The sequence below is a fragment of the Notamacropus eugenii genome, chromosome 3 (assembly GCF_028372415.1).
Source record: "Notamacropus eugenii isolate mMacEug1 chromosome 3, mMacEug1.pri_v2, whole genome shotgun sequence".
Lineage (NCBI taxonomy): Eukaryota > Metazoa > Chordata > Mammalia > Diprotodontia > Macropodidae > Notamacropus > Notamacropus eugenii.
In genome coordinates, this window is record NC_092874.1 from 12,882,375 (window position 1) to 12,908,350 (window position 25,976).

At 42.2% G+C, this 25,976-nt stretch overlaps 1 protein-coding gene across 7 annotated transcripts in view; it reads left to right on the forward strand.

The window, feature by feature from the left end:
- ITGB8 (integrin subunit beta 8) overlaps positions 1–25,976 on the forward strand; it is a 114,526-nt gene that overhangs the window by 23,278 nt on the left and 65,272 nt on the right. For 4 of the 7 annotated variants that reach the window (XM_072650875.1, XM_072650869.1, XM_072650872.1 and 1 more), the window contains exons 2-3: positions 7,395–7,480; positions 21,316–21,490. In XM_072650875.1, coding sequence (XP_072506976.1) covers positions 7,395–7,480; positions 21,316–21,490 — 261 coding nt within the window. The remainder of the gene's footprint in view (positions 1–7,394; positions 7,481–21,315; positions 21,491–25,976) is intronic. The other 3 variants (XM_072650871.1, XM_072650874.1, XM_072650873.1) reach the window with 1 other exon arrangement.

The following is a 25,976-nucleotide window of genomic DNA, read 5'->3' on the forward strand; positions in this document are numbered from 1 at the left end:
AAGTTGCCTATTGTGCCAAGGAATAAAGTAACTTGCCCAGGGTCAAACAGTCAGTTTGTATCAAAGGCAGGATCTGAACCGAGCTCTTGCTGACATCAAGACATCTATCCACTATTCCATACTGTCTCTGATGAGCTTATCTCCTTGTAATTATTCATTTGATATGATACTAGAAAAGGACTAGGCGTCATCACTTCTTTCCTAGAGGCAGGGCTCTAAGAAGGAATATTGTATGCCCTCTTCCCACCAGGTCACTCATGGAGAAGCTGGTAATCAGCATCATTGTTAGACTGTCATTGGCTGGCTTGATGGTGGCTGGTGACTTGGACAATTGGTGAGGAGCACCACAAAAGTGCTTGAGGGTACTGGCAATGTTCTTTTCTTCCCCATCCCCTCTGTTGATTCAAAACGAGAAGAGACCATGGAACATTCTAGTCCTGCAGGATTAGGTGGCAATCTCAGAGATTTCTTAACCTCTAAATTATGGACTTTTGTTGGTTTTGATTCACCTTCTGGGTATGCAGTTGTTGAGTGGTCATTTTGCATATGTTATAAATGACAGGCAGTTAGAGAGGTGGTCTTAGACAAGCATCCATTATTCTTTTGAGCTCTCAAGAATTTCTCCCCCTGCTATCATCTCTGGATCATCTTTAACACTCTTAAAGCCACCTCCACCAAAGTCTTCTGTGCAGTCTTCTGGCATCACCAACAGGAGAGGATGTTCAATGAAACAGCAGAGAGATATAATGACTGCAGAGTCTTAGAGAAGAACCGGGTCTAAAGGGAGAAGACCTGAGTGGGATGCATGGCAATCCTATCAGATATCTGGGTCACTGGGGAAAACTCCTAAAAAAATCACTTTCCCAACTGGAGGGGGAAGACATGATCAGAGATTAGTTTGTCTGAAATACATCTGGGAATCTGATGGACTGGAAACCCAACTGAGACTATAGTGTGAGGTAGCCACCAGAAAAGTGGATGCTGCTTAGGCTGCATTGAGAGGAAGGGAACAGTTTCTAGTCACGCGGAGAGGATAGCCCCATAGTGCTCTGCACAGGTCAGACTGTGCTCAGTGCTCGGGCCACAAAGAGAATCCTGGTAAGTTAGAGAGTGTGCAGAGGAGAGTAATCAGCCTTACATGAAAAGGGGTCTTGAATCCAGATCATACAAGGATCGCGTCGTCATCATCATCATCATCATCATCAATCAGTAGTAGCGTTGATGTGATACATTATAGTTCATAGCATTGATTGATGATGATTGCTGTTATTTGCATAGCAATTTGTGGTTTGCAAAGTGTTTTACATATGTCAAAATATGTTTACATATGTTCGATCCTCACAACAACGGTAGGACATTGGTGTTACTATTATCCTCCTCTTAAGAAACTGGGGAAGAAGACCTTGGAGATGAGAAGACTCAGAACAAGAAGTACAAGGCACCTACTATACACCAGGGGATATCATAAGATCACAGATTTAGAACTAGAAGAAACTAGTCCAACTTTGCCATTTTACAGAGGAGGAAACCAAGTCCCCAGGAGGTTAAATGACTTCCACAAAAGCCATCACATAGCATGTGGCATGATGAGAGTATTCATTTATCATGCAGAAGTGAGTTGGGGCTGGTTCTATCCCCCCCAAAGCCAGAGATAGGAGCAAGTTCAGTCTTAACACATTCTTACAATGAGCCCACTGATAAATGGATCGCCAATTTGTAGGTGTCTCCAGCACATTCTGGAATGGACCTCAGGGGCAGCAGGAAAGGAGGAGCTACTGAGGCAGATTTATTCTTGATGTCAGGAAAATCTTCCTAACACTTCGAGCAGTCAAGAAGGTGAATGGACTACTTTAGGATGCATTTTTTAAGCACTTACTGTGTGTCAGACATTGTGCTAAGCTTTGGAGATATAAATGCAAGCAAAACGAAAGACAGCCCCTACTCTTTCATTCTAATGAGGGGAGATAGCACCCAAAGGGAACGGAAGCCAGTGAATGGGGTCAAGGATGAGACATGATGAAAGTCTGGTCAGAGCTGGTAGGGGAGAGAAGGCTGAGAGCTGGTGGATTCCCCTCACTGGGGGTCTTCAAGAACTTCTTGGAGACATTTATAATAGCTATTCCTTGGGGGTAGATATTGATGAAAGTGGCCAGAGTTCCCTACAACCTCCAAATTCTCTAATTCCTTGGGCTCCACCTTCTATATCTGTAAGAAGAGAATATGGAGTTAGATGCCATGTATCATCCTTGCCAATTTTAATTCAGCTTCGATTCAATGTATTCCATGGGGAGGGCATCATGCTCAACTCTGGGGATACAAAAATCTATTAGGGCAGAAGCTCTCCTCTCAAGAAGGAGTGAGGGTGGGGAAGCCAAGATAACTCTGATACAAGGGAGACTCTAGCAAGGGCAGGGGAAAGTCTGGGCCAAGTGCTAGGAGTTACTGGGGAGGGTGAGCTGCCTTTCAGAATGCTTTGCTTCCTGGAATTGGAATTGGAAGGGAGAGATTTCAGCTGACAGAGATGGATGGGGTTTGGTGGAAGGGACAATGGTGTGAATGGCCTTGTCAGAGAGTGGAGGAACACAGGACCACAATGGGGGACAAAGAATGGGGCTCAGAACAGAGATTTTGTGGCCCTTTAGAACTTGTGAAGTACTTTACAGACATCACGCTCCATGTGAAGTAGTTCCCTCAGGTACTTTTCTTCCTGCTTCTTTACACTTAGGGAATTAAGAATCAGAAAAATGTAGTGACTTCCCCATGGTCACATGGGATGTCAGAGGCAGGGTTCCTAGCTGCAAGTCTAGCCCCCCATGTACTATCCCACACTGCCTTTCCTTCTATTCATCAAGTGAGTCCATGTGGCTTCCAATATTTCTCGAATCCCAGTCTGCTGAGTCTGTTGCTGGCTGGGTGAACCCTTTGTCAGCGCCAGCTCAGACCAGGGCTGCCTCAGACTTCTTTAGAACTGGACCTGCCTGAGCTGATGCTCAGGACAACTTGGCTAGCCAGGACCCTCAGGGCAAGGAGAAGGAATACTCACTCTCCTGCCTGCTACATTAGAGTGTGCCCCATAGGGATTTCAGGGCCTCCCAAAAGACAAACTTCCTTCATCCAGTCCTTTGCATAGGCCTTGTTTCAGTATGAAAAATGAAAGCCTGAAATCTATCTTTGCCAAAGTTTATCTGGCTTGTCTTCTGAGAATCTGACCATGACACTCTCCAGCAGCAGTCTTTGACATGGCTCCCATGGAGGCCAGAGCTGGAGTCTGCCCTGAGTTCCAAGGAAACATAAGGCACCCCTCCTCTTCCAAATCCATCTAGGGCCAAACTCATGTTTCTGGGAGGCTTCAGAGACATGTCAGCCCTGACCTCTGACAGGACCAAGGTGACCTCCCAAGCTGTCACCATCCAGCCTGGGTGGGTCCCTGAATTGGAGCCTGACTCCCAAATGCCAAGGATGCAGGGCAGCGGGGAGAGAAGCAGAATCATGGAACTTCTTCCTTTGGAAGTTGTTCAGTTCCTTGGCCTCAGGTTGAGTGAGGGTTAATCAAGGTCAGAATCAGACTAACTATGGAAACACAGCCCTGTCCCTTTGTCCTTCCCATACTTCAGTTCTCTGCACATTTACTTTGCAGCCCCAAAGTCTCACCTGACTGGATGAAGTCAGGGCTAAAAGCAGGGCCCAGCGCAGTGCCAGGCTTCTGCAGTGGTGGTCCAGCTTGAATTTCAACAAAGGCAAAATTAGACGTATAAGCATCTTCGATTCTAGTTTTCAGTCAGTTTACTAGCCCTGAAGGCACAGGACACTTCCAGGTTGAGAGAGCGCTGGATTCAGCATCAGAGGGCCAGCCTTTGAATCCTGGCTTTGTCATGGCCAGACCTGGGACAAGTTATTCACTTTCTCTAGACTTCACTATCCTCATCTAGAAAAGAAGATGTAAGACTCCAGGCAGCAACATAGCCTTTGGGATGGAAGGTTGAACTTAGCATTAGAAGAACCTAAATCCAAATCCCACATTAGATATGTAAGAGTTGTGTGGCCCTGGGCAAATCACCTATCTGTGTCTCAGTTTCCTCACCTGAAACATGGCAAGAGAGCGTGGACTCTCCAGCTTCTAAGGGAGATTCAATCTCTAAATATCTAATATTAGACCCTATCAGGACCCTTGTAGCTATAAGTCTGTGATATTGTCAGTTCAGAAAAAATGTAGGAGGCTAAGTTGGGCCTGTTCCAGATCATACACCCAAGTTCTCTGGGATATTTTTATCTTTAAAGATTCAATCTCACTGGAGGAAAACCTAGCTAGTGACCGACAAGGTATAAGGTGTTGAGGGTTGCTTTTAAAAAATACTGATTTATTCTATATAAACCTTATTGCCCATATCTCCTTCCCCTATCCCTTACTCAGAGAGCCATCCCTTATGGCAAAGAGCTAAGGGAGAAAAAGGAAGAAAAGAAGGAAGGAAGGAAGGAAGGAAGGAAGGAAGGAAGGAAGGAAGGAAGGAAGGAAGGAAGGAAGGAAGGAAGGTAGGTCACCAAAAATAACTAAGCAGTGGTTGTTTTTTAAGTGCTTGAATGCCAGGGTTAGCACCCTGTCTGACTCATGGCAGCCACTTCATTGAAGAGCTCAGGACCAGAAAGGTCAGTGTGAAGTTATATGAAATTAGGTGAAAGAGCATGTAAGGAAGAAAGTGATGAGAGAGTATCAGGAGAAAATGTCTGTTTCTTAATGTGATAGGGAGAGGAGTGAGGATAAAGGGAAGTAAGGGCATGCCCCTCCCCATCAATTCCCATAAGACAGTGTCAGGGACCTCTGGCTTCCCACTCTCCCCACTTAGCAAAGCTACCCCTCAGTTCTCTAGCTTTTCCCCTCCCTATCCCTAGAGTTTAGCTGTTCCCTGAACTCTCAGGGGACAGTTTTAGCCTTGAGTGCCTCCAAATGACTGACATGTCTCTGGGAGCAGGAAGCAGAAGCATCAAGGCCAGCCAGAGAGGAAAAGGTTGAAAGGAGACATCCCCCACCCTGGCCCTCTCCTCCCCCAGCATCCCCCAGTCTTCCTCTGCCTGCCTAAATCCCCAAATCTATTTTTAAACACTAGGTTTCAAAGTGAGTAAGATAGCTATAGAATGAGCAAAGCCAGAGGATGATGAGGGGAGGACTGAGCTATCTTTAGATCAGAGTGACATCAGTGCCTCCTGAGCAGGTCTGAGAAGAAGATGTGCCTGGTGAGTGACTGATACTGGGCTCAGGTGATGATCAAACCAGAATATGATGCCTACGCCCAGGGGTGCCAATGGGCTTTGTGATCAGCTCCAGGACACTGTAACCTGATGGCAAACTATGGAGAAATCAGTCAATGGTTATTTCTGAGTCAATTTTTCTATCTTTTTCCTAGTCTTAAACGTTAGTACTTGGGGTGGGGATGAAGTATGGGAGGGGGGCTATTCCCAGAGGAAACTGGTATTATTAAATATCACAGCCAAAGATGAAAATCTGTGAAAAATCCAGTTGGACATTCACTTAAGCTGAGCCAGATCTGAGCCAATTTCTAAAGTACCAGCACTGATGATTATCATGGCTTGTTGTCTGGGCTCTTCTGTCCCTTTTTGCCCCAAAAGAACAATAAGATCACAGGTCCAGAACTGGGAGAGAGTTTAGAGATCATCTAATCTGATGTCTTAATTTTAGAGAAGAGGAAACTGAGGCCTAGAGAAGGAAGTGAATTTTGCAAGGTCCTTCAGGTGGGAGCTGTCCAAGGTGTCAGTCATACACTCACAGATTTGGACATGGCTAAAACCTTACAGGTTATCTTGTCCAACCAACCCTTCTTTTACAGATGATGAAACGAAGCCCAGAAAAGTTCATTGACCTGTCCAAGGCCACACAGATTGTAAGTGTCAGAGATAGCGTTCATAGGATCATAGATTGCAAGCTGGAAGAAAAGTCAGATCCTCTATGATAAGGTACTCTCATGGGCACCCCAGCTCTTTATGAATTCTCCATCCAGAATATTCATGCCTGGGGCATGACCCAGGACTATGATTTATGAGAACCAAATCCATCCCCAGCTTTTAGGTACTGGTCCAGACCAGGTGAGACCTATCATTCTAGATACTATAGTAGCACAGTCTTGATATGGAAAGAATCATGACTGTTGATACAAGAGAATTGAAAAATTGATTTACATAGGGCATTGCAAGCATCATTTCATTTGATCCTCACAACAACCCTGTGAGTTTACTGTAGGTACTCTAGGGATTAGCTATTCTCATATTGCAAACTGGGAAACTAAGTGAGGTTGAGACTTGCCCATGTGACTTTTCTAGAAATTTCTACAACTAAGAGCTGAACCTAGGTGCATCAGAATGAGTACATTCCAGCAGCCTCTACTACTCAGTGCTCAACTCGAATTCACTGAGTTCAGGTCACATTCCAGAGAGCAGTGTGGCATAGTGGATAGGGAGTTAGCATTATAATCAGAAAGAACTAGGTTCACTTTCCACCTTTGACACTTCCTTGGTATGCAAGGCTGAGCAAGTGTATGAACCTCTAGCAACTCCCTAACACTAATCTATGAGGTATAAACAGCTGACATATTTGTTGGCAGACAGAATTCTCGCACTCAAGGCAATCACAAATGATTAATGTAATATTCCTGTATATGAGAATCAAGCAGGGAGTCCCTTCTTCTTGGGTTGCTTGAAGAAGGATTTATCCAGAACTATAAAATATAAATTAAAGATAGTGTTTCTCACCCTTCCCAAGGGCAGAAAATCAAGCACTAAAAATCTTGGACAAACATCATATTTATGGACTAAAATTTGTGAGATAAAAAGAAAGACATTGTAGGATTTTTAACATGGCTTCTCTCTGGAGACTAATGACCTGCGTACAAATTCTATCTGTTTCGTTTCCTATCCACTTGACTCTCCAAGGTTACCTTACCTCTGTTCTATGTATTTACATGTACTGGGTTCATGGCAGCTGATAATGTCCCCTCCATTAAAGTGTAAACTTCTTAAGGGCACAGAATTTTTTTTCTGTCTTTAAACCTTAAGTATTTACCATGGTGCTTGGCATGACAAGCATATAATAAATGCTTGAGAATTGAGTGGCTAATTTATTGAAATCATTTAACCTTTCTTGGCCTCAGTTTCCCTATCTGTAAAATAAATGTGTGTGAAGGGGGAGAGCAAGATGACCCCTAGAATCTCTTCTAGTTCTAAATCAATGAACTTTATCTTTTCCAATAAAAATGTGTTTTTCTTACCAAGTCTTGCAATTGGCCAGACTGATTTTTCTCTCAAGTAGTTTATCAGGGGTCAAATGGTAAGGACCATTCCAGGGAGGAGAACTCCTTAATAATCCACTATTTTGTCCTCCATTACAGAAGAGAACAGATGTACCAGCTCGAATGCAGCCACATGTTCCAAGTGCCTGGTGCTGGGCCCAGAGTGTGGATGGTGTGCCCAAGAGGTAGGCTTATGCTCTGCTTTCTAAGCTGGACTGCATGACCTTAGTCAACTAGGTCGAGGAAGTGCCTGATGGAAAGAAAGGGAGGGAGAGAGGGGCCATCAGGATAATTTTCCTAGGCCTTATTATTGGAGACAGCCTATCTGGCTTTATGAAAATAAAGAGTAACCTTTTTATTAGGAAAATTACAGTAATTTAAAAATAAAGTGCAAACCACTTTATGTTTTCCATCTGGTCCATAGACAGCATTGGCAGACAGAGATAGTCACTTTTCATAGGCTCAGCCAACTTTGGCACAGCGTGCCAGCCCTCATTTATTTTAAGAATTTAATTATATTTCCAAGCTGAATCAAGCTCATGTATAGGCTTATTAAATGTCAACAAGCTAATTTATTAGTGGTGTTTCATTTGTCTTTGTTTGAAATACTTGGAGATAAGTCCTGCCCTCCTTTGCAAAGCACAGCACAGTGCCTCCTTAGTGGCTGGTGGAAAAAAAATTATTCTCTCTCTCTCTTTCTCTCTCTCTCTCTCTCTCTCTCTCTCTCTCTCTCTCTCTCTCTCTCTCTCTCTCGGAGCTATTCTGTGAATTATCATGAGAGATTGCAATCTGGGTTCTGGAGCATTATGCAAAGATACTAGCTCTGCCACAAAGATAGTGTTTCTGTCTTCTGCCAAAAATCAACTGAATAGAAATAGCAGAGTTTTGAGACCCACCACCAATAAGGAATCCCTAAAGAGCAAATTCTAATTGGGTCTTTTAGTGCTTAAGCTAGCTTAGGCATCATCTGAATGTGTGTTATTGGCAACCCACGGATGTGGATTGCCTAGATTTATTCAGAATGGTACTACCTTGTGGAAATCCTCTGCTGATTGGGTTTCTGCCTTTGTTGATATATTCACACAGTTTGATTGTAGCTTCTCATGAATGACTTCTAGTAGTGAGCATCCATGGGGCTCTTGGGAGTAAAAGGTCACACGACTCCAGAATCTGCCTTCTGGAGCTTTTACGTGACACAGACTCCTTGGGCAATCTGGTGGTAAAGCCTATGGAATCTTTCTTAGAATCAGGTTTTAAAGGAATAAAATAAAATACATAGGATTACATATATATATATATATATATATATATATATATATATATATATATATATATATATATATATATATATATATATATATAGAGAGAGAGAGAGAGAGAGAGAGAGAGAGAGAGAGAGAGAGAGAGAGAGAGAGAGATGTAGTTATGTATATATATTCTAAATACAAAAGTTCATGACCCTGGGTTAAGAATCCCTACTTTAGAGTATCTCAAGATATTTGCAAAGAGTGGAGAGGTTTCCGACAGACAGGCAGCAGGTCATAGTAAGTCACAGGACCCTGGGATCTAGGGAACGATCTAGCAGAGTCTTCTCACTTTTCAGATGAGGAAACTGAGTCACATTGAGATTAAGTGATTTGTTCAAAGTCCCACAGGGAATAAGTGGCTCCACCAGGTCTAAGCCTCAGTCCTACAGCTTTGAATCTCAACTCTCCCCACTACATTGTGATCAAAGCTCAATTACCTACTAGGTGTGTGGGCACAGGCAGTTCACACAATCTCTCCAGCCTTAACTTTCCTCCCATGTCAAGTGAAAAAAAATCATACTTGTCCTACCACAAGGCTATATTAAGAACTGTGCTTTCTAAACATTAAAGGGTTTTAGAAATGTGGATGTTTCCAATTCATGCCACCTTTATTCTGGTCTTCCACCAGAATTTGGATTTCCACACATGGAGTCCTGAGTTCTGAGATGCAAGACAGCACCTGCCCTCAAGGAGCTTACGATCTAATGGGAGAAAGACAGAAAAGTGGGGTGGGGGGCACCAGGGGCACCTGGCACATGGTCATCTTATTCTATGGAGTTGAAACCAGGCAGGGCACTAGATTGAGAGTAGAAGGAACTGAGAGTCTGGTTGCTGCCCTCTAGAAAGAAAGGGATTGGGAGGAGTCCAACTACCATCCCTCCAATCAAAGGGGAAAGGAGGCTGAGGGACATGACATCAGTCAAGACTTGAGTTAGTAGCATGGTGGTGAGATTAAAGATGATGAGCTTATTTTGAGAGCGACAGCTTGTTCTGGCAGACCAGCAGATGTCAAAACGCCACGGGGCTTCCCAACCATTTTTAAAACCCTGCTCCCCAGTACAACATTTCCTTCCACAGGGCTTAACCCTGGCTCCAATGGCTCCTCACCTTTTCATGGTTCACAGAAGGAGGCCATAAGAGTTGGCAGAGGTGAATCCAGATCTATGAAGTTGTCCCTCCTGTCCCTAAACCTGACTCCCATCCTCCCTTTTCTTTATTGCTAGACTCCTCCTTTCTTTCACAAGTAGTTCCTTCCACATGAGGCCTTCTCTATGTCATTTCCACTCCAATAGAATGCTCCCAAGAGTAGAAACTGCTGGGTTTTGTCTTTCTTTTCCCTGTGGCAATCATAGTACCCTGTATGTAATAGGTGCTAAAGGCATGTGAAATTTTCAAGTTAAATCCAAGGCAGGGAACAGTAACAGTTTGCTTGGTAGTGACCCAAATCATATACAACTATCTTACCAAATGCATGAGGTACTTCTAGTGTGGTAGTCCCATATGTAGATCTGCAGAGAACCTCAGGGATGACCTCATCCAACCTTTGCATTTTACAGATGAAGAAACTGAGGCTCAGACAGGCTGAGAGACGTGCTTGGGGTCACATAACTCATGAAGGATGCAAACTCAGCCCCTCCTGGGTCTCTTTTGGAGGCCAGCTCTCTCTCCGTTGCATCCCACTTTCTCCTGGGTTAGAATGCCAGCTCTATCTCAACTCTCGTATTTTATAGGTTAGAAAAACAAGGACCAACAGAGGAAGTGATTTGCCCAAGGTCACACCCATAAGACATAGCAAGCCTGAGATTCCAATAGCTTCTCCCAGTCAACATCCAGGGCTTTTTCAAGTCCTCCAGACTCTAATGGGTCCCATGTCTTTGGCCTGCTGGGCTAGTGCTTTACTAATATTCCCAGATAGCTGTTACAAGTGCCAGGAGGCCATCAGCTGTGGCTGTGGTATGTTTTAGCCAGAGTGGTTTGGAGTGAAACTGAAAATTCCATACAAATTCCAGTTCTCAGCCAAATTTCTTCCTAGCCAGCTATGAAGGCTATAGAAATGTCAGAGACAGAACTGGGGCAGGGTCTTTGGGTCTTTGCTGTAGGGCTCTGATAATACTTAAACACCTTTGGCCTTCAGAAATAACAAATTAGCTTGTGACTCACAAGAGTAATTAAAGTAAGAAATGACCAGAGAGGGGTAGCATGGAATAAGAGATACCGCCAGCACCAGAATAAGGAAGACCTGGGCTCAAGTCCCACTCACACATTTTGTTATTCATTTGTTTCAGTTATATCCTATTTTTCTTGACTCCATTTTGGGGTTTCTTGGCAAAGATACTAGAATGGTTAGCCATCTACTTCTCTAGCTCATTTGTGAATAAGGAAACTGAGGCAAACAGGGATAAGTGACTTGCCCAGGGTCACATAGCTAGTAGGTATCTGAGGTTGGTATCTGAGGTCCAGTGCTCTATCCACTGTGCTACCTAGCTGCATCCCTTTGACACATACTAGCCATGTAATGAAGATACATAACCTTGCAATATTCTAGACTATTCTCTTTAATTATGAGTTGTAGAGAAAGTGTTAACCTATAATGGTAGAGAGAATATCCTGTCCATCAGTCAGTTAATAAATCAGAGATCTGGTCCAAAAACACCAGCAGATGACAATCTTTTGTTCCCCTCTGACTATACCCAAATTCAACGGGTCAAAGCCTTTTACTGGCAGAGGCAACACTAATATGGCAGGGGAAGTATCCATGGATAAAGGTGAGGGTGGTTCTCTTTCTTCAGAGAGAAAGGCCAGGTACGCTATCATGGGGTGACAAGGTGGGGAAAAGTGAGGGAAAGTTCTGTCCCTCACAGATGAGAGGGAGACCATCCTATTAAAATATCTCCTAGCCCTATGAACCTGGCACTGTGATTTTCTAACATTAGTTTAATGAACAAGGATACAATAACAGGTTTAAAAAGATATTCCAGCTGTGGAACATGGAAATCATGTGAAAATATGTTTACCTTGTTTCTCCACTCCCTCCTGATTTCCTTGTCCTCCCTCTGGGAGGCCTCTCTTTGCTTGTGGAATAATTATAATTGGCAAAGATTGGAAGGCTATTAAAATAGCTTTATGAGATGCCCTTTTGTTGTTCTTCACATTCCCTTTCTAATACTCATAGGAGATATGAGAACACAAGGAAGTGTGCTTTCTGCCTTTCCTATCTAGCCTGATACCAAATTGTGCCTGGAGAGATACTCGGAGGACAATGAGACAGCACATATTGCCTGCTGAGTTAGATTGCAAGTTCCTTGAGGCTAGGGATTGTTTTGGTTTTGCCTCTGTGTCCCCAGTGCCTAACACTCTACCTGAGGTACAGAGATAAGGGTGAATATTGACCCTCCGATGTCATTGATATAAGTGACTCCCAGATGAAGAAACCCTCTCTACCAGAACTGGTAGGCACTTTCATCTCTTCAGCTTGTAGGTTTAGTGCCCAGAGCACTAGGGGTCGAAGCGACCTGCCCAGCAGCCCCAGTCAATATGTTTCAGAGATAGGACTCAAACTCAAGTCTTCTTGGCACTCAGGCCAGATGTCTCTCCACTGCTTCAAGCTGAAACTTCAGAAATGTTTGTGGATTTATTAATTGAACGGCCCATTCAAAACTCAGCCCTGGTGCCCTCTCCTACAGGAAGCCTTTTCTGAGCCCTGGAGCTGTGAGTGTCCCTTCCCTCATGAGGCCTTATCTCATTGCCTATCTGTTTACGCTATGATTCCCAAACAGAACGTAAGCATTTGGAGGGCAAAAGCTGGTTATTTTCTTCTTCGTGACTTTGCATTCCCAACCCCTGGCATAGTGGCCCACACTTAGAAGATGCTTAATCAATGCTTATTGAATGGAGTTATTAAAACATGAATGGCAGCATGATGTAGGAGAGTGTTTGCTGGATTAGATGTTCTCCTTAATGATGGTTTGCTGGTGGTTATTTAGCAAGTGTCTGAAAGAAATCAAGACTGTGGTTTCCTGACACCAAGCATCTGCTTGTAAACTTTCAAGTCCAAGTGGTCATGGTTACTCTAGGCTGAGTACCTCTGTTTTTGCCTGAAATTCCCCATTTCCAGTCAGATGTTTCATGGTATGTAGATCTGACCTTGAGTTCTTTCCTCCCCAGTCACCCCATCTCGTCTGGTTTGGTGTACTTGTTGTTATTTTCCAATGGAGACAATACCTCATTGGAACATCTGATGTCAGATTATTTTGTTTACAAATTATGTGCAATTCCTCAGAGAAAAATACTGTGGGGATCAACATTTACCATATGTCCTGCCTCTCCTCTGAAAGCCCCGGGCGAGGTAGAGTTCTCTCAGAGAATGAGGCACAGTGAGATTGCACTCCTGTTTGGATCCCTTGGATACACAAGTGGCTCCCATGACATTGCACAATTCTGTGCACAGCTCTGTGTGGGAAAATCCTTGAAAAGCCCCAAAATAAAGGAGGGCAAATAAATGGAAGGCAGTACTCATTCTGTCTAATCCTCTGTTTCTGTCATGTGGAGAGTGATGAGAAGGGAAGAGAGAGAGTTAAAATGAGAAGGACTCTGCTTAAGGTCACCAGCCACCTGATGTCTGTTGTCACCTGTAAGTCTGTTCTCAGAGCAGGAGGATCTCATTAATTAATTCCCTCTGAATTGGCTTGACTTGTTTTTGTTTGCTGCTAGTGGTTGCAGTGGTGGTAGTGATTATTGTAGTGGTGGTGATGGTGGTTATTTTGGTAGTGGTGGCGAAAGTTCCCACTATAAACACTAATGTAGAGAAGTGATGTATTGTGTTGGATAGAATGCTGCTGTTCTGGAGACCAGAAGGTCTTTATTCCAATCCTAACTCTGAGGTTTATGAGCTTTAGGACCATGGACAAGTATCTCACCTTCTTTTTCCAAGAATCAAGAGGTGATTGGCTGGAGGCCATGCTCTGCGCATGTCAGATGCTAACAATAGTAGTCAAGTATTTTTCCCCAGTTCTGAGCATCCTATTTAAGGAAGGACAAGAATAAACTTGAGGAGGATGGAAAGGAGACAGGCCAGGATGGGATGGGGTCTCAAGGTCATGCCTTCTGAAGAATGGTTAAAGGAACAGGAGAAAACTCTAGGGGCAGGGAGAATCATGGTATTTTCAAATGTTTAAAGGACTCTTGTAGAAAAGGAATTAAATGTATGTTTGTCCTCAGATCAGAGGCATCCTAGGAGGAAAAGGGAGAAGTTTACACTTAATATTAGGGAAAACTTCTTAACAATTCAAGCTATCTTTAATTGGAATAAACTGCTTCAGAAGTTACTGAGTTCCCCATCACTGGAACTATTCAAGCAAGTGAGGATGACATCAGAATTGTCCAGTATGTGGAGATAATTCTTTTCCAGGTAGGGAAGTGATCTCAAGGTCAAGTCACCCAACACTTGGGTGCTTAAGTGATATGCTCAGTTATTCAGGTAGGCTGCACCAAAGTCAAGATGGGAACTTGGGTCCTGGCCTCTGGAGTCTCTTGTACCAGATAAGAGTAGATGGCTATGGAGGTTGCTTCTGTCTTTCAAAATTTATGGTTATGTGAAGATACTGAGCCTTAGGGAACTTGACTGAGGAAGACGGGTCACATTGTGCACTGTAGCAAATCACCTCTGAAATCAAAGACTCTTGACTTATTTAGAGGAAGATGATTTATATTTCCATAAAAAGCTAATTTCTCTTACTTTAAAAGATCTGTCATTTATTATGGGTGAGGACAACCACTGCAGGGCCCACCTTTTTCTGTGCCTTAGTAGATGATTTTTACCAATAGTTAAGGCTAAAAATAAATCAATTTTCCTGGCGTTTAACCTTCTGATGGTAAGTTGGCTACTGTCCTCGTCCTCCCTTTTCTAGGCTGGTTCTCAAACAACAGCCAGAGGCTGTAACTCAAAGGTTTTTTCAGCTTGGGAACTTAACCAAAGCCTAAGGCAAACACAGTAACAGTAATTCACATTTCTAGAGTCTTTGATAATGATGATGATAATAATATTTATATGGTACTTCCCATGTGCCAGGACCTATGCTAAGCACTTTACAAGAATTATCTCATTTGATCCTCACAACAGTCCTGGGAGATAAGTACTTATCACTGTATTGTCCCCATTTTACAACTGAGGAAACTGAGGCAGAAGTTAAATGACTTGTCTAAGGTTACACAGCTAATAAGGGTCTGAAGCTAGATTTGAACTCAGGTCTTCCTGATTGCAAGTCCAGCTCTCTCTCCACTGTATGTGTGCCAGGCACTGTTGTAAATGCTTTACAATCACTGGATCATTTGAGCTTTCAACAATCCTGGAGGACGGTGCTGTTATTATCCACATCTGTCTCCTGATTCTGTAACACTTTATAGTTTCTAAGCACTTTTCTTACAGTAGTCCCAGGAAGTAGACAATGCAAGGATTATTATATCTATTTTACAGGTGAATAAGCTGAGATGTAAAATTTGCTTACTTATGATCACACAGTTCCTCAGTCTCCTTGGCTGAAAGCCCAGTACTCTTGCTACCATTCCACCTAACATCATAATTAAAGGGAAATCAAAACATGAACTCCAGAAAAATGTGATGCCCTCTGGGTCACTATGGTCTGAAGTCATCAGGAAAGACATCATGAAGGAGGTGGCACCTATGTTGGACCTTTGAAGGAAGGCCAGAATTAAGAGAGGCAGAGAAGAGGAGAGAGGGACTGGGAGACTGGACTACAGGAACACATGGAAACTATAGAGGAAAGGACAAGATCAGGGATGGTTAGTCGTAGAAAGTAAGAACAAATAATGGATAAAGGGAAATCATGTAAAATAGGCTAGAAAACCAAGCTTGTAACCTCAAATGTCAATCATTCAATAAGCAGTTATTGAGCACTTTCTATGTGCCAGGTCCTATGCCAACCTCTGGAGACAAAAAGCAAAAACAAAACCTGTTCCTCCCAGCAAGGAACACATGTCCTAATGGGCAGAGGACCTGAGTATGGCCCAAAAGGTAAATATAGGTGGATGAAAGGTCATTGTAGAGGGGGCTGGCTAAGGACTGGTTTGGCTTTATCCTCTATTTAATAAGGGGCCACTGATGATGATTAGCAGGGGTTGAAGATGCCAAGGCTTGTACAATTAAAAGGATTATTTTGGTAGTCTTGTGGAGGGCAGAGCCTGGAGACAAGGAGGCCAGTGAAGGGGCTATTATAGCAGTTTGGTGATGAAGATCTGTTCTCCAGTGGTGATGTGGGAGTGTAAAGGGCAGTGGGGACCAGAGACAGCGAGAGGAGAAAATGGGTACAACTTGGCACCTGATTGTTGTGGGAGGAGGGAGGGAAAGAAAGAATAAAGGATCCAAGACTGAAGTCTTAATCTTGAATGACTGGGGGAATAGAAGTGGAATCAAGACAAATAAAGAAATGGGGTAGAAAGGGAGGATTTGGGGGGTGATGAGTTATTTTGTATAGATTGGGGTTGAGCTGCTGGCAGGAAGGAGATGGAAATGAGGGACTAAAGTCCAGGGCATTCAGAGTGATCTGAATCAAAGCCATCATGGACCCCATGGGAAAAGATGAGATCACCAAGAGAGAGGCAAATGCAGGCCAGTGACTTGGGGGATGCTAAAGTCTTGGGGAATTAGAGGAGATTCTGGATGTGTGATCAGACAGGTTGGAGGAGAACCAGGGGAGAGTAATAGCCCATACACTGAGGTGGGAGCGAGAGCAGGAGGAGGAGTGTCCAGTGCTGCAGGAGGGGAGGCTGAGGATTTGGTGAAGACTCCTACTTTATCTGAAGACATCTCCACTTGTCCAGCTCGCTTAGTACCGATATAAAGAGTAAATATCCCTTTCAATCCACACTTGTTTCTACTTTTCCTGTTACTCAGACTCTGTGATGTGCATTTGCCTAGAATCACTCCATTGCGCTTCACCTGCAAGTGAACAGTTCCTGCCAACACCCCCAAGGTTTCTGGTGCTCCAGCGATGGTGACATCCTACGTCTACCACAACCTGGAGATCCTCCACTGAGATATAAAGCAAAAACTACCATTGCCCTCCATAATTACTTAACAGCCCGTAAGATCTTAGCTCTAAAGCTAGAAGAGACTTTGGAGATTATCTTAACCTTTCACGTGACAGATGAGGAAACTGAGGTCTAGAGAACTGAAATGACTTGCCTAAGGTCACACAAGCAGAAAAGAGCAAAATTAGGATTTGAACCTTGGTCTTTTGACTCAAAGTGTCCTATACTTTCTAAATTGGAGCTGGGAAAAAATGTGTGAAGTTTGGAAAATTGATTTATTTATTTGCTTGTTTTTTCCAGGAGGAAGATGTGTGTTGGGGATGGGGGAGAAGGTAGATACACATTCCATTGTAATTCTGGGCCCAGATTACCTGGATGATTTGTCCACGTGTTTCCAATTCCTTGGGTGCTTGTTTGGCTATCCACCATACTTTGCCATTCAGTCCCACTTTTGGATGCCTGATCCAGCCAGTGCCTTAGACAGGAGAATTGGGCATGATGTGGGTAATAGTAAAGGGGGTTTTCTTGGGCAGTGTCTGTCCTCAGGTATTTATGAGTTATTAGGTCTGATGACGGTGGCAAGGAATCGAATGATGACAGCAGGAATTATTATACCTGGCATTTGTGTAATTGTTTAAATCTTGCAAAGTGATACATACATGTACATGTGTGTATATGCATAATATTTACATGTGTATATGTATACAAATACATAGCCTCTATGTTCATGTGTACATATACACATATTGTCATGGGATCATGAATTTAGAACAGCAAAGGAACCCTAACGGCAATCTAGTAAAATCATTTTGTAAGAAGAGTTTAAGAACTGACTGCATTCTGGATCTTGTAATTTAGACGGACAAGAGTTCCCTCTCAGCCCTGTGAGAGATTTCCCTGACGCTGTTTGAACAAGCAAGTGGACTTAAGTCATGCTGGGGAGCTCTGAAACAAACAAACAAAGAGCTGTTTCCCAATTAAGACATTGTTAAAACATATTACCAAACAGTTTTCATGGGAAGAAGCCTAAACAATTCATAGCCATAAGAAAGAATACTCCAAACCACAAAAAACCAGAAAAATGTTAGTAAAAGTAACTCGGAGGTGTTACCTCATGTCCGCTGGATTAGCAAAACTGACACAAATGGAAGCTGATAACTGTTTCAAAGGCTGTAGGGGAAAGAGTCACTTCACTGCACTGATGATAAGCTCCTGCCATTCCAGAAAGCAATTTGGGACTCTGTCCCAAAAGTCAAATTTCGTTTGTGTTCCTTTGATCTAGGCCTGTGTCCCGAATAAATCAAAGAGAGAGGAAAAGGACCTAGATATACAAAGAATATTTATATCAGCTCTTTTTTATAGTGGCAGAGAATTTGAAATTAAGGGTGTGCCCATCCATTGGGGAACTGCTGGACAAATTATTGTAAATGAATGCCCTGAAATACTATTGTACAATAAGAAATAAAGAAGACAGCTTCAGGGGAACTCAGGAAGACTCATAATGAAATTATGCAGAATTAAGTGAACAGAACCAGGAGATAATTCATATTATAAGAATAAAATTGTAAAAAAAAAAAAAAAAGACTTAACTCTTACATGATTAGTCATAATTCCAGAGGACTAAGGATAAAGTTTGCTCCACCTCCTGATGGAGAGAGAAGTGTTTCACTCAAGATGCTCAATCTTGGACCTGGCCAATAATGGAATTTGTTTTGCTTGACTATCTCAATTTGATATAATTTGTTTTGGTTTCCTGTTTGTTTGTTTTCTTTTTTTTCAACGGGGAGAAGGCAGAAAGGAGAAAAAATGTATTATAAATGAAAAATAAAATTTAATACAAAAATAAATGAATTAGAAAAATTTTTCAAAGTAAAATGTTGAACAGATGTTTTTTAAGGTCCATACATGTTTGAGAGAACAGAGTAGAAGAAAAGGGCTACTGTATTAGCTAAGAAACATCAGCAGCCAGAAGGTTCCTCAGTCACACTCAGACTTAATGGGCTAAGCTGGAGATGAGGGACAGCACAGGGGCAGTGGGTAAAGACAGAAAGATGAAGGAGGGAAAGGGAGGGAGACTCAGCTGGCCATGAGCTCTCCGCAGACACGTTGGACAAAGAAATGGACTAAAGTGCCCATTGTAATGAGCTCTTTGAAGCTTGAGAAGAGTTGTAAAATGTCTATTATTTTGCCAACTTCCCCCCACCATGGCTGCCCAATAACAAACACTGGTATATTCTCTTCTCGCTTCTTTTATCCAAGTGTTTTTTTTTATTCTGATTTTATCTTATAGAGAGAGCCCCAAAGCCAATCATAAAAGCTTATGTTGCATGCCTAGTCAGAGAAAAGGGGAGTGGAGGAAACCAGAATTTAGTTGGGACACACAGGATTTAAATTCAAGCAGAGAGCAAAGCCTTTTTCTGATTGTCCACCTCTTAAACCATTCAAACCTACTCTACCTTTCATATTAGAGGGGGTAATTGAGGTACAGGAAGTTAAGTGATTTGGCCAAAATTTCACCATTTACTAGAAAGTCACCAAAGCAGGCTTCTCTTGACTCCAAATCCAGTGCTCCCTTCAGCACTGTAGCCTGCTGATTTGAGCCTCAGCCCAATGCTACAGGGTGGGAACAATAGGGATTTTATCCCCATTTTGCAGATGAGGAAACTGAGACCAAGAATCTAAGAAATTCAGGTTGTACTGATAGCACTTCCAACCTCTTTCTTCATCATTCCACAGCAACCGTCAGACCTCACACCTTGGACCTTCACTCACCCTGCTACAGACTTCTCATCCTTCAAAATCATTCCACTATGGTGGCCCCTTCCTCTGATTGCTTGAATCCTCTAGAACCTACCATTTTGGCATAGAGGCCAGCCATGTTCACTCCTCCAATCCTCTTGGACTACATTTCTGACCTTCTAGATTTCTCTGTCACTCTCCACTTCCCTTCCTTTTTTGCTGTTTAACTCCTTTTCATGAATTGCCTTGACCCTTTAAAATGAAAGCTCCTTGAGGCCAGGGACTGTCTTTCCTTTTGTTTGCTTTTCTCCTCCCAGCACAGTGCCTGACATGTTGTTGTTCATTCATTTAGTTGTGTCTAGCTCTCCAAAACCATCCATGGAGTTTTGTTGGCAAAGATACTAGAATGGTTTGCCATTTCCTTCTCCAGTGGATTAAGGCAAACAGATTTGCCTAGGGTCACATAACTAGGAAGTGTCAGAGACTAGATTTGAATTCAGGCTTTCCTGACTCTAGGCCCAGCATACTGTCTGATGAGCCACCTAGCTGCCTCATAGGCAAACAGAGGCTAAGTGATTTGCCCAAGGTCATATATCTATTATGTGTCTGAGGCCAGACTTGAACTCACATTTTCCTGAGTGACTCATAAAAAGTGCTTAATAAATGCTTATTGATTGACTTTTAGTTCTTCATCTATAAAAAGGGGGTAATGAATATCTGTAGTGTCAGCTTTGCCAACTTGTAAGGCACAGGTGTGATTATGAAGAGATAGAGATCTGTATCCCTATCTCCATGTGTATATAATACATGTGTCATGTATATAATACATGTATATATGAATATGAATATATCATTGTCTTCTAGAAGTCCCTGAATGGTGACCTCTCTCTCTCTCTCTCTCTCTCTGTCTCTCTTTCTCTCTGTCTCTCTCTCTCCTATTGGATAGATATAATAAAGTATGCATACATGCATATATTTAATCATACTTTATGCATATATGTATACATGCATACATGTATGCGTGCATCCCTTTAAACCACTCAATAAATGTCAGCTGTCATTATTATGAATTATTATTATTATTTCCATCTATAAACTAAACTTAGGCCTATAGCTTTAAAGCTAGATGGGACCTTAGACCTCATAGTCTCACCCATTATTTTGTATGTGAAGAAACACATTTGCAGAGAGGTGAGAATGAGCCCAAACCCAGAGCTCATCTGACAGACCTAGAACTGAGTCCCCTTGACTCTGGGCTTTGCCGGACCTCATGCTGCCTCCTCCTTTTCCAGCTTGGATTGTTGCCTGCTTTCTGGACGCATGATAGAGAATTCCAGCACCACAATCTATAATAAATGACCTGTTGGCTTGTCTGCAAATTCACTTTCATATTTGGAATGAACAAACGTTCCACTCTGGTTACATTTCCTTCCCCAGGCAAATATTCAGGAAGCATGAACAAGACGATTTGCTGCTGTGACTAGTGAATAGTATTTGATACACTTACTGCTATTTCTTACAAATATAGTTTGTTCAGAATGTCCCAATTCAATTCATCTCAGTAAGTATTCATCTTCCTTTAATCTTCTAATTCCTAATTGACTTTCTTTTCAAAAAGCTGGAAATGACCATTAACATAAGCACAATTTGGGATGGATTAGCTATTTTTCCTTCACCATGTATGCTTATTGTGGGTTCCATATTGAATGCAATCTCCTTGAAGACAGGCATCTCATTTTGGTCCAGTGTCTGGCACAAGGTTTGTTGAATGGAATTAAATTAAGCTAAGTTAAATTCTCTGGCCATTTGTATCCCTTCCCCCAGGGGTTATATATCTTTATCCCATTTCTGGGAACAGAATCTGGATTTCTTTGAGTCAAACAGATGTTGCCTGCCTTAAAACCACCAGTACTTTTCCTTCTTAACAGGATTTCATGGCTGGAGCAGCAGCGAGTGAACGTTGTGACATTGTTTCCAACTTAGTAAGCAAAGGCTGCTTGTCCGATTTTATAGAATCCCCTTCGATTGGTGTGACGATCCCCACGGGAGGTGAAGCGAACACTCAAGTCAGCCCCGGGGAGGTGCTCATCCAACTGCGACCAGGTTTGCTGATCAGCCTCTTCTTCTAATAGCATTCATTGGAAGCTTCTTGAAGCTTGGTTTCCTTTTCTTGTGATTATTCATTGATTGAGGAGAAGGGACTGTGGTCTAGTGTAAAGGGCTCTGATTAGTGGTGAGGAGAAATGGCCTTTAATCCAGGCTCTGCCATTAACTGGTTGTGTGTCCTTGGAAAAGTGAATTCACCTCTCTGGTCTGCAGCGTCCTCATTTGTGACTTGATTGAATTAGCCCTTGTCTCCTCCAATTCTAAAATTCATAGTCATCATGGTGGATTTGATAGCCGCTCTTGGGGGGTGGGGGGCGGGAATGATTGTCTCCATCCCTAAAGAAGCTTACATTCTAGTTGGATAGTGAAACAACATATAGATAAATGGTTACTGATAAGAGGAGACCAAATGGACCAAAGGCCAAATTAGGGGTGGATACAAGGACAGGAATTATTGTGGGTGTGGTTGGAAAGACTTTGGCTAACACATGGGAATAATCTGTGGCATTCAGTAAACGTCCATCGGGTGACTGCTCCATGCTCTGATCTCTGGTAGGTACTAGGGATTAAAGACCAAAACAGAACAGCCCCAGCCCTGAAAGGTCTTACCTTCTATCGGGAAAAAGTAATGAGTATGCAGAAAAGTAAATACAAAATATTTGGAAAATAAATGTAAAATAATTCTGGGAGACAAAGGGCACTTTGAAGTCCTTGGTTTCATTGGTCTTAGTTTCCTTCCACAGCCCTGTAGAACACTGAGAGAGGTCTGCACTTGGAGGAAGACAAAGTCAAATCTTTCCTCGGATATGTATGAACTGTGTGACCCTAGGAAGGTCATTTCACCTTACCTATATGTGTGGATGTATTTATGTATGTGCAATATTATGCGTATATTATTATACATTATATGTGTGTATGCCTCTGTGTGTGTGTGTATGTGCTTTACAGGAATATAAGTCAATGTTGCTCAATTAGCTTGATTCCTTCACTGATCTGCATTAAACTCTTTGTGAGTGTGGTTATGGATGCAGGAGTCTGTTCTGTTCCCTTTTGGCTAGTTCAGATAAAAGTGAGACCGTTCTCCCACCCTCTCTTCTTTGGTTGTATGGTCTTCCAGTTGAGCACCCTGATTATGTGGGCCATTTCCCCCATGCTGCACATCCCTTTTTTTCTCTCTAACGTATTCCTTTCCCCCCTCTCTTTCATTTCTTCTTTTAAAAGCATAGCAATCACTCCCAAGCCATTGTCTCTATAAGCCTTGAGGACATTAGGTCTCTTAGGGAACACCTATTTCTTCTCCCTACATTAGAAGGCAAAAACTGCATCTGTGTAGAGTCCCTTCTAATTACTCAGATATATCACCCCTTTTTATGTTTCACTTGATGCCTCTATTTGCACTTTAAGTTTCTCCTCAGTCCTGGAATTTTTTTTTAATCACAAATGCTTGGAAGTCCTCCATTTTATTGGCAATTCATTTTATGCCTGTAAAAAGCAAGCACCCCAACTTGCACAGGAGGGCCTGCTATCACAGGTTCTTAGATCTGCATTTCTAAAAGGAAAGGCAGCTTTTGAGGGGTCAAGAGTCACTTTAATCAAGCACATATTATCATTTACTTAGTTCAGGGGGAAAAGTCAGCACCCTGAATTTCAGAGAAAATACAGAGAAACAGAGATCAATCCACAGACAGGGCTACCAACTCTCTGACCATAAGCGATTACGTACATCATGGGTCAATAGACAGATCCAGCTGTCTGACCATTACATACACACATAGTTACCAGAGAGAGAAGCGCCAACATCTGGGTTTTCATAGCTGGGGCGGGGGGGGGGGGGGGGGGGGATGTGGTCCTTAGCAGCTGCCCAGAGCCTTGTCTGCCCAAACAAATGCTTCCAATGAGTAACCCCCAAAGTAAAGCCTCACCTCAGAACATTTACACATTTTTCAGAGCCAAAGCACATCACAATTGAGAATCAGTGCCTCATTAGAAAATTAACAAAAGGTGTGAGCCTTTCTACAAATCTTCCCTTATCAAACTCCCCTTAATGGGCAGGCCCATTAATGAGTAGGGAAGATCTTCTTTAATCACATTAAAATTGTTAACAATACAAATACATATAGTATTTCTAGTTAGAGACTCTTGATTAACTCAATCAAAGGCAAGATATAATCAGAGGCATTTGATTATACTCAAGCAAAAAACAGCAAAAGATCCTCCTTTGCTTGCCATTACATTCCACCCTTCCAAGATCCTTGGCCTTACAATCTAAATGGCCATGGATTCTGGAACAAATAGAGGCTTTATGCTTTGCTATTCCAAATCCAGGTAATTTAAGCAGGTCACATGGGTCTATTAATGAGTGGTAAAGATCTTCCCATTAAAAAGCAAAATTATATTAACAATAAGCAAAAATGCATTATCAATACAATCACCTGCAAGATTATACTCATTTCTGCTGGGTTAATTGTTCTTGATCGCAGAATATGAATATATACACACACATATACATATAACATATGTGTATGTGCGTGTATATACATGTATGTATATATGCATATACATGTACATATATATTCACTCATACATACACACATGTGTGTATATGTCTGTGAGTGTGTAATTTGTCTTTTGGAATATCATATTCCAGTCTCTCCTCTCCTTTGTAGTGGTAACTTCTAGATATTATGTGATCTGGACTGTGGTTCCTTAGTACTTAAACTCTTCCTTTATACATACTTCTAATTTTTTCCCCTTTTAACCTGGAAGGTATAAATTTTGGTTGTTTTACTGGGAGTTTTCATTTTTTCTAAGAAAGGGAATTAAGGATTCTTTATATTTTTACTTTGCTCTTTGGTTCTAATAGATCTAGGAACAATTTTCATTCATTATTTCTTGGAATATGACATACAGACACCTTTTGTGATCATGTGTTGAAACATCCTATGACCATCCTATGATTAATTTTTTTTCTATTGGGCTTATTCTCCACATTAGTTGTTTTGACATGGGGAACTTGTGTTCTCTTTCTTTTTTTTAGTCTTTAAGCTTTATTTTACTATTTCTTGTCTCATGAAATCATTATTTTGTGTTGGAATCACTCTCAGTTTTTAGGTGTTTGTTAATTGGCTAAAGTTTGGTACCTCATATACTGAACTATTAATTCTTCCAAGTCTTTACCGTAGTGCTTTCATTTCTTCTCTAGTTCTTTCCTCTGGAATTTCATTTGATTTGTAATATGACTTTTTAATTCTTGCTTCATTTCTTCCAGGAATTCTGTTTTACCTTGTGGCCAACCTGTGTTTTTGTTTTTGTTTTTCCTGAGGCTCTCTTTATAGATGATTTTGAGTCGTTCTCTTGTCAATTTGTGTCTTTGGTGTCCCTTGCTCAGTAACAACTCTTTACCATGGGTATCTTTTTTGTTTACTGCCTCTTCTATCCTTAATTCCCAAACTGAGACTTTGTATAGAGGTTAGACTTTGTGTATTTGTGATTTGATCTTGATCTGTGTTCTCCAGTTTTCTCTGGCAGTTTTCTCTGGGTACTGAGTGCCATGTTCTTCAAGAATGTCAGGGAGGCCCCAAACCAGGGAACTGCAAACTTTCAACAGCACCTACCTGGTCTAATACAGGGCAAAGGATGATCTTTCCCCTCTTGCTCTTAGCTTTGCAGGCCTTGAGTCCTAGGGTATGGATCTGGGTGATAGAACCACAAGCTTGCCCCAGGTTGGAGCTCCAGTTGACAGCTGTTGAACCCAAACCTTTTCAACTCTCTGGAAGGCTCTCTAGGTTCGGAGCAACAGAACTGCTGGCTCACCCTTAGTATGTGCTCCCTAACCTAGTTACTCAGCTGTCAGCCCCAGCTTGGGTCTATGGGCTGAATCTGAGGTGCTGCTCTAAGGTCAAAATGATGTAACTGCAGAATTGCTCTTGTCCCTGCTCCCTGCTCCATCAGGGATTCTGGTTTGCCCTGGTATTCATCTGTAGGTTACAGCCTCAGTCTGCATTAGATCAGAGCAACATAATTGTCTTGTGTTCATCCTGATCATGACCTCTCCTTAGCATGATACACAGGTCTTAGCCCACTCCTGGGGCTGTTAGCCTCCTCTTAGGCCTTCCTAGGTGGAAATCTTACTCAGTGCCTCTGGTTGTCTCCCTATGCTGGCCTGGGTTGAAAGAATGGTCAGTTGTGACTTCATGATCACTGTTTAATCTTATATTATTTCTTGATCTTTGTTTAAATAGTTGTACAGGAAAATTGGACTGCACTGCTACCATTTTTCTCTACCATCTTTGCCCATCTTCATTCTTTCTTCTATTTCTTCCAGTTCTGTCTTATTCCACACAAACTCTCCATCTGGTACCCTTCATATGCTCACATACTTCAAATTATTTTCCTTCCTAAATATTTCCCCTTTAGCTTAAGGACCAAAGAATTCTTTCAACTCCTCAAATCTCTTGATAAATTGGTTCCTTTAAAAGTGAAT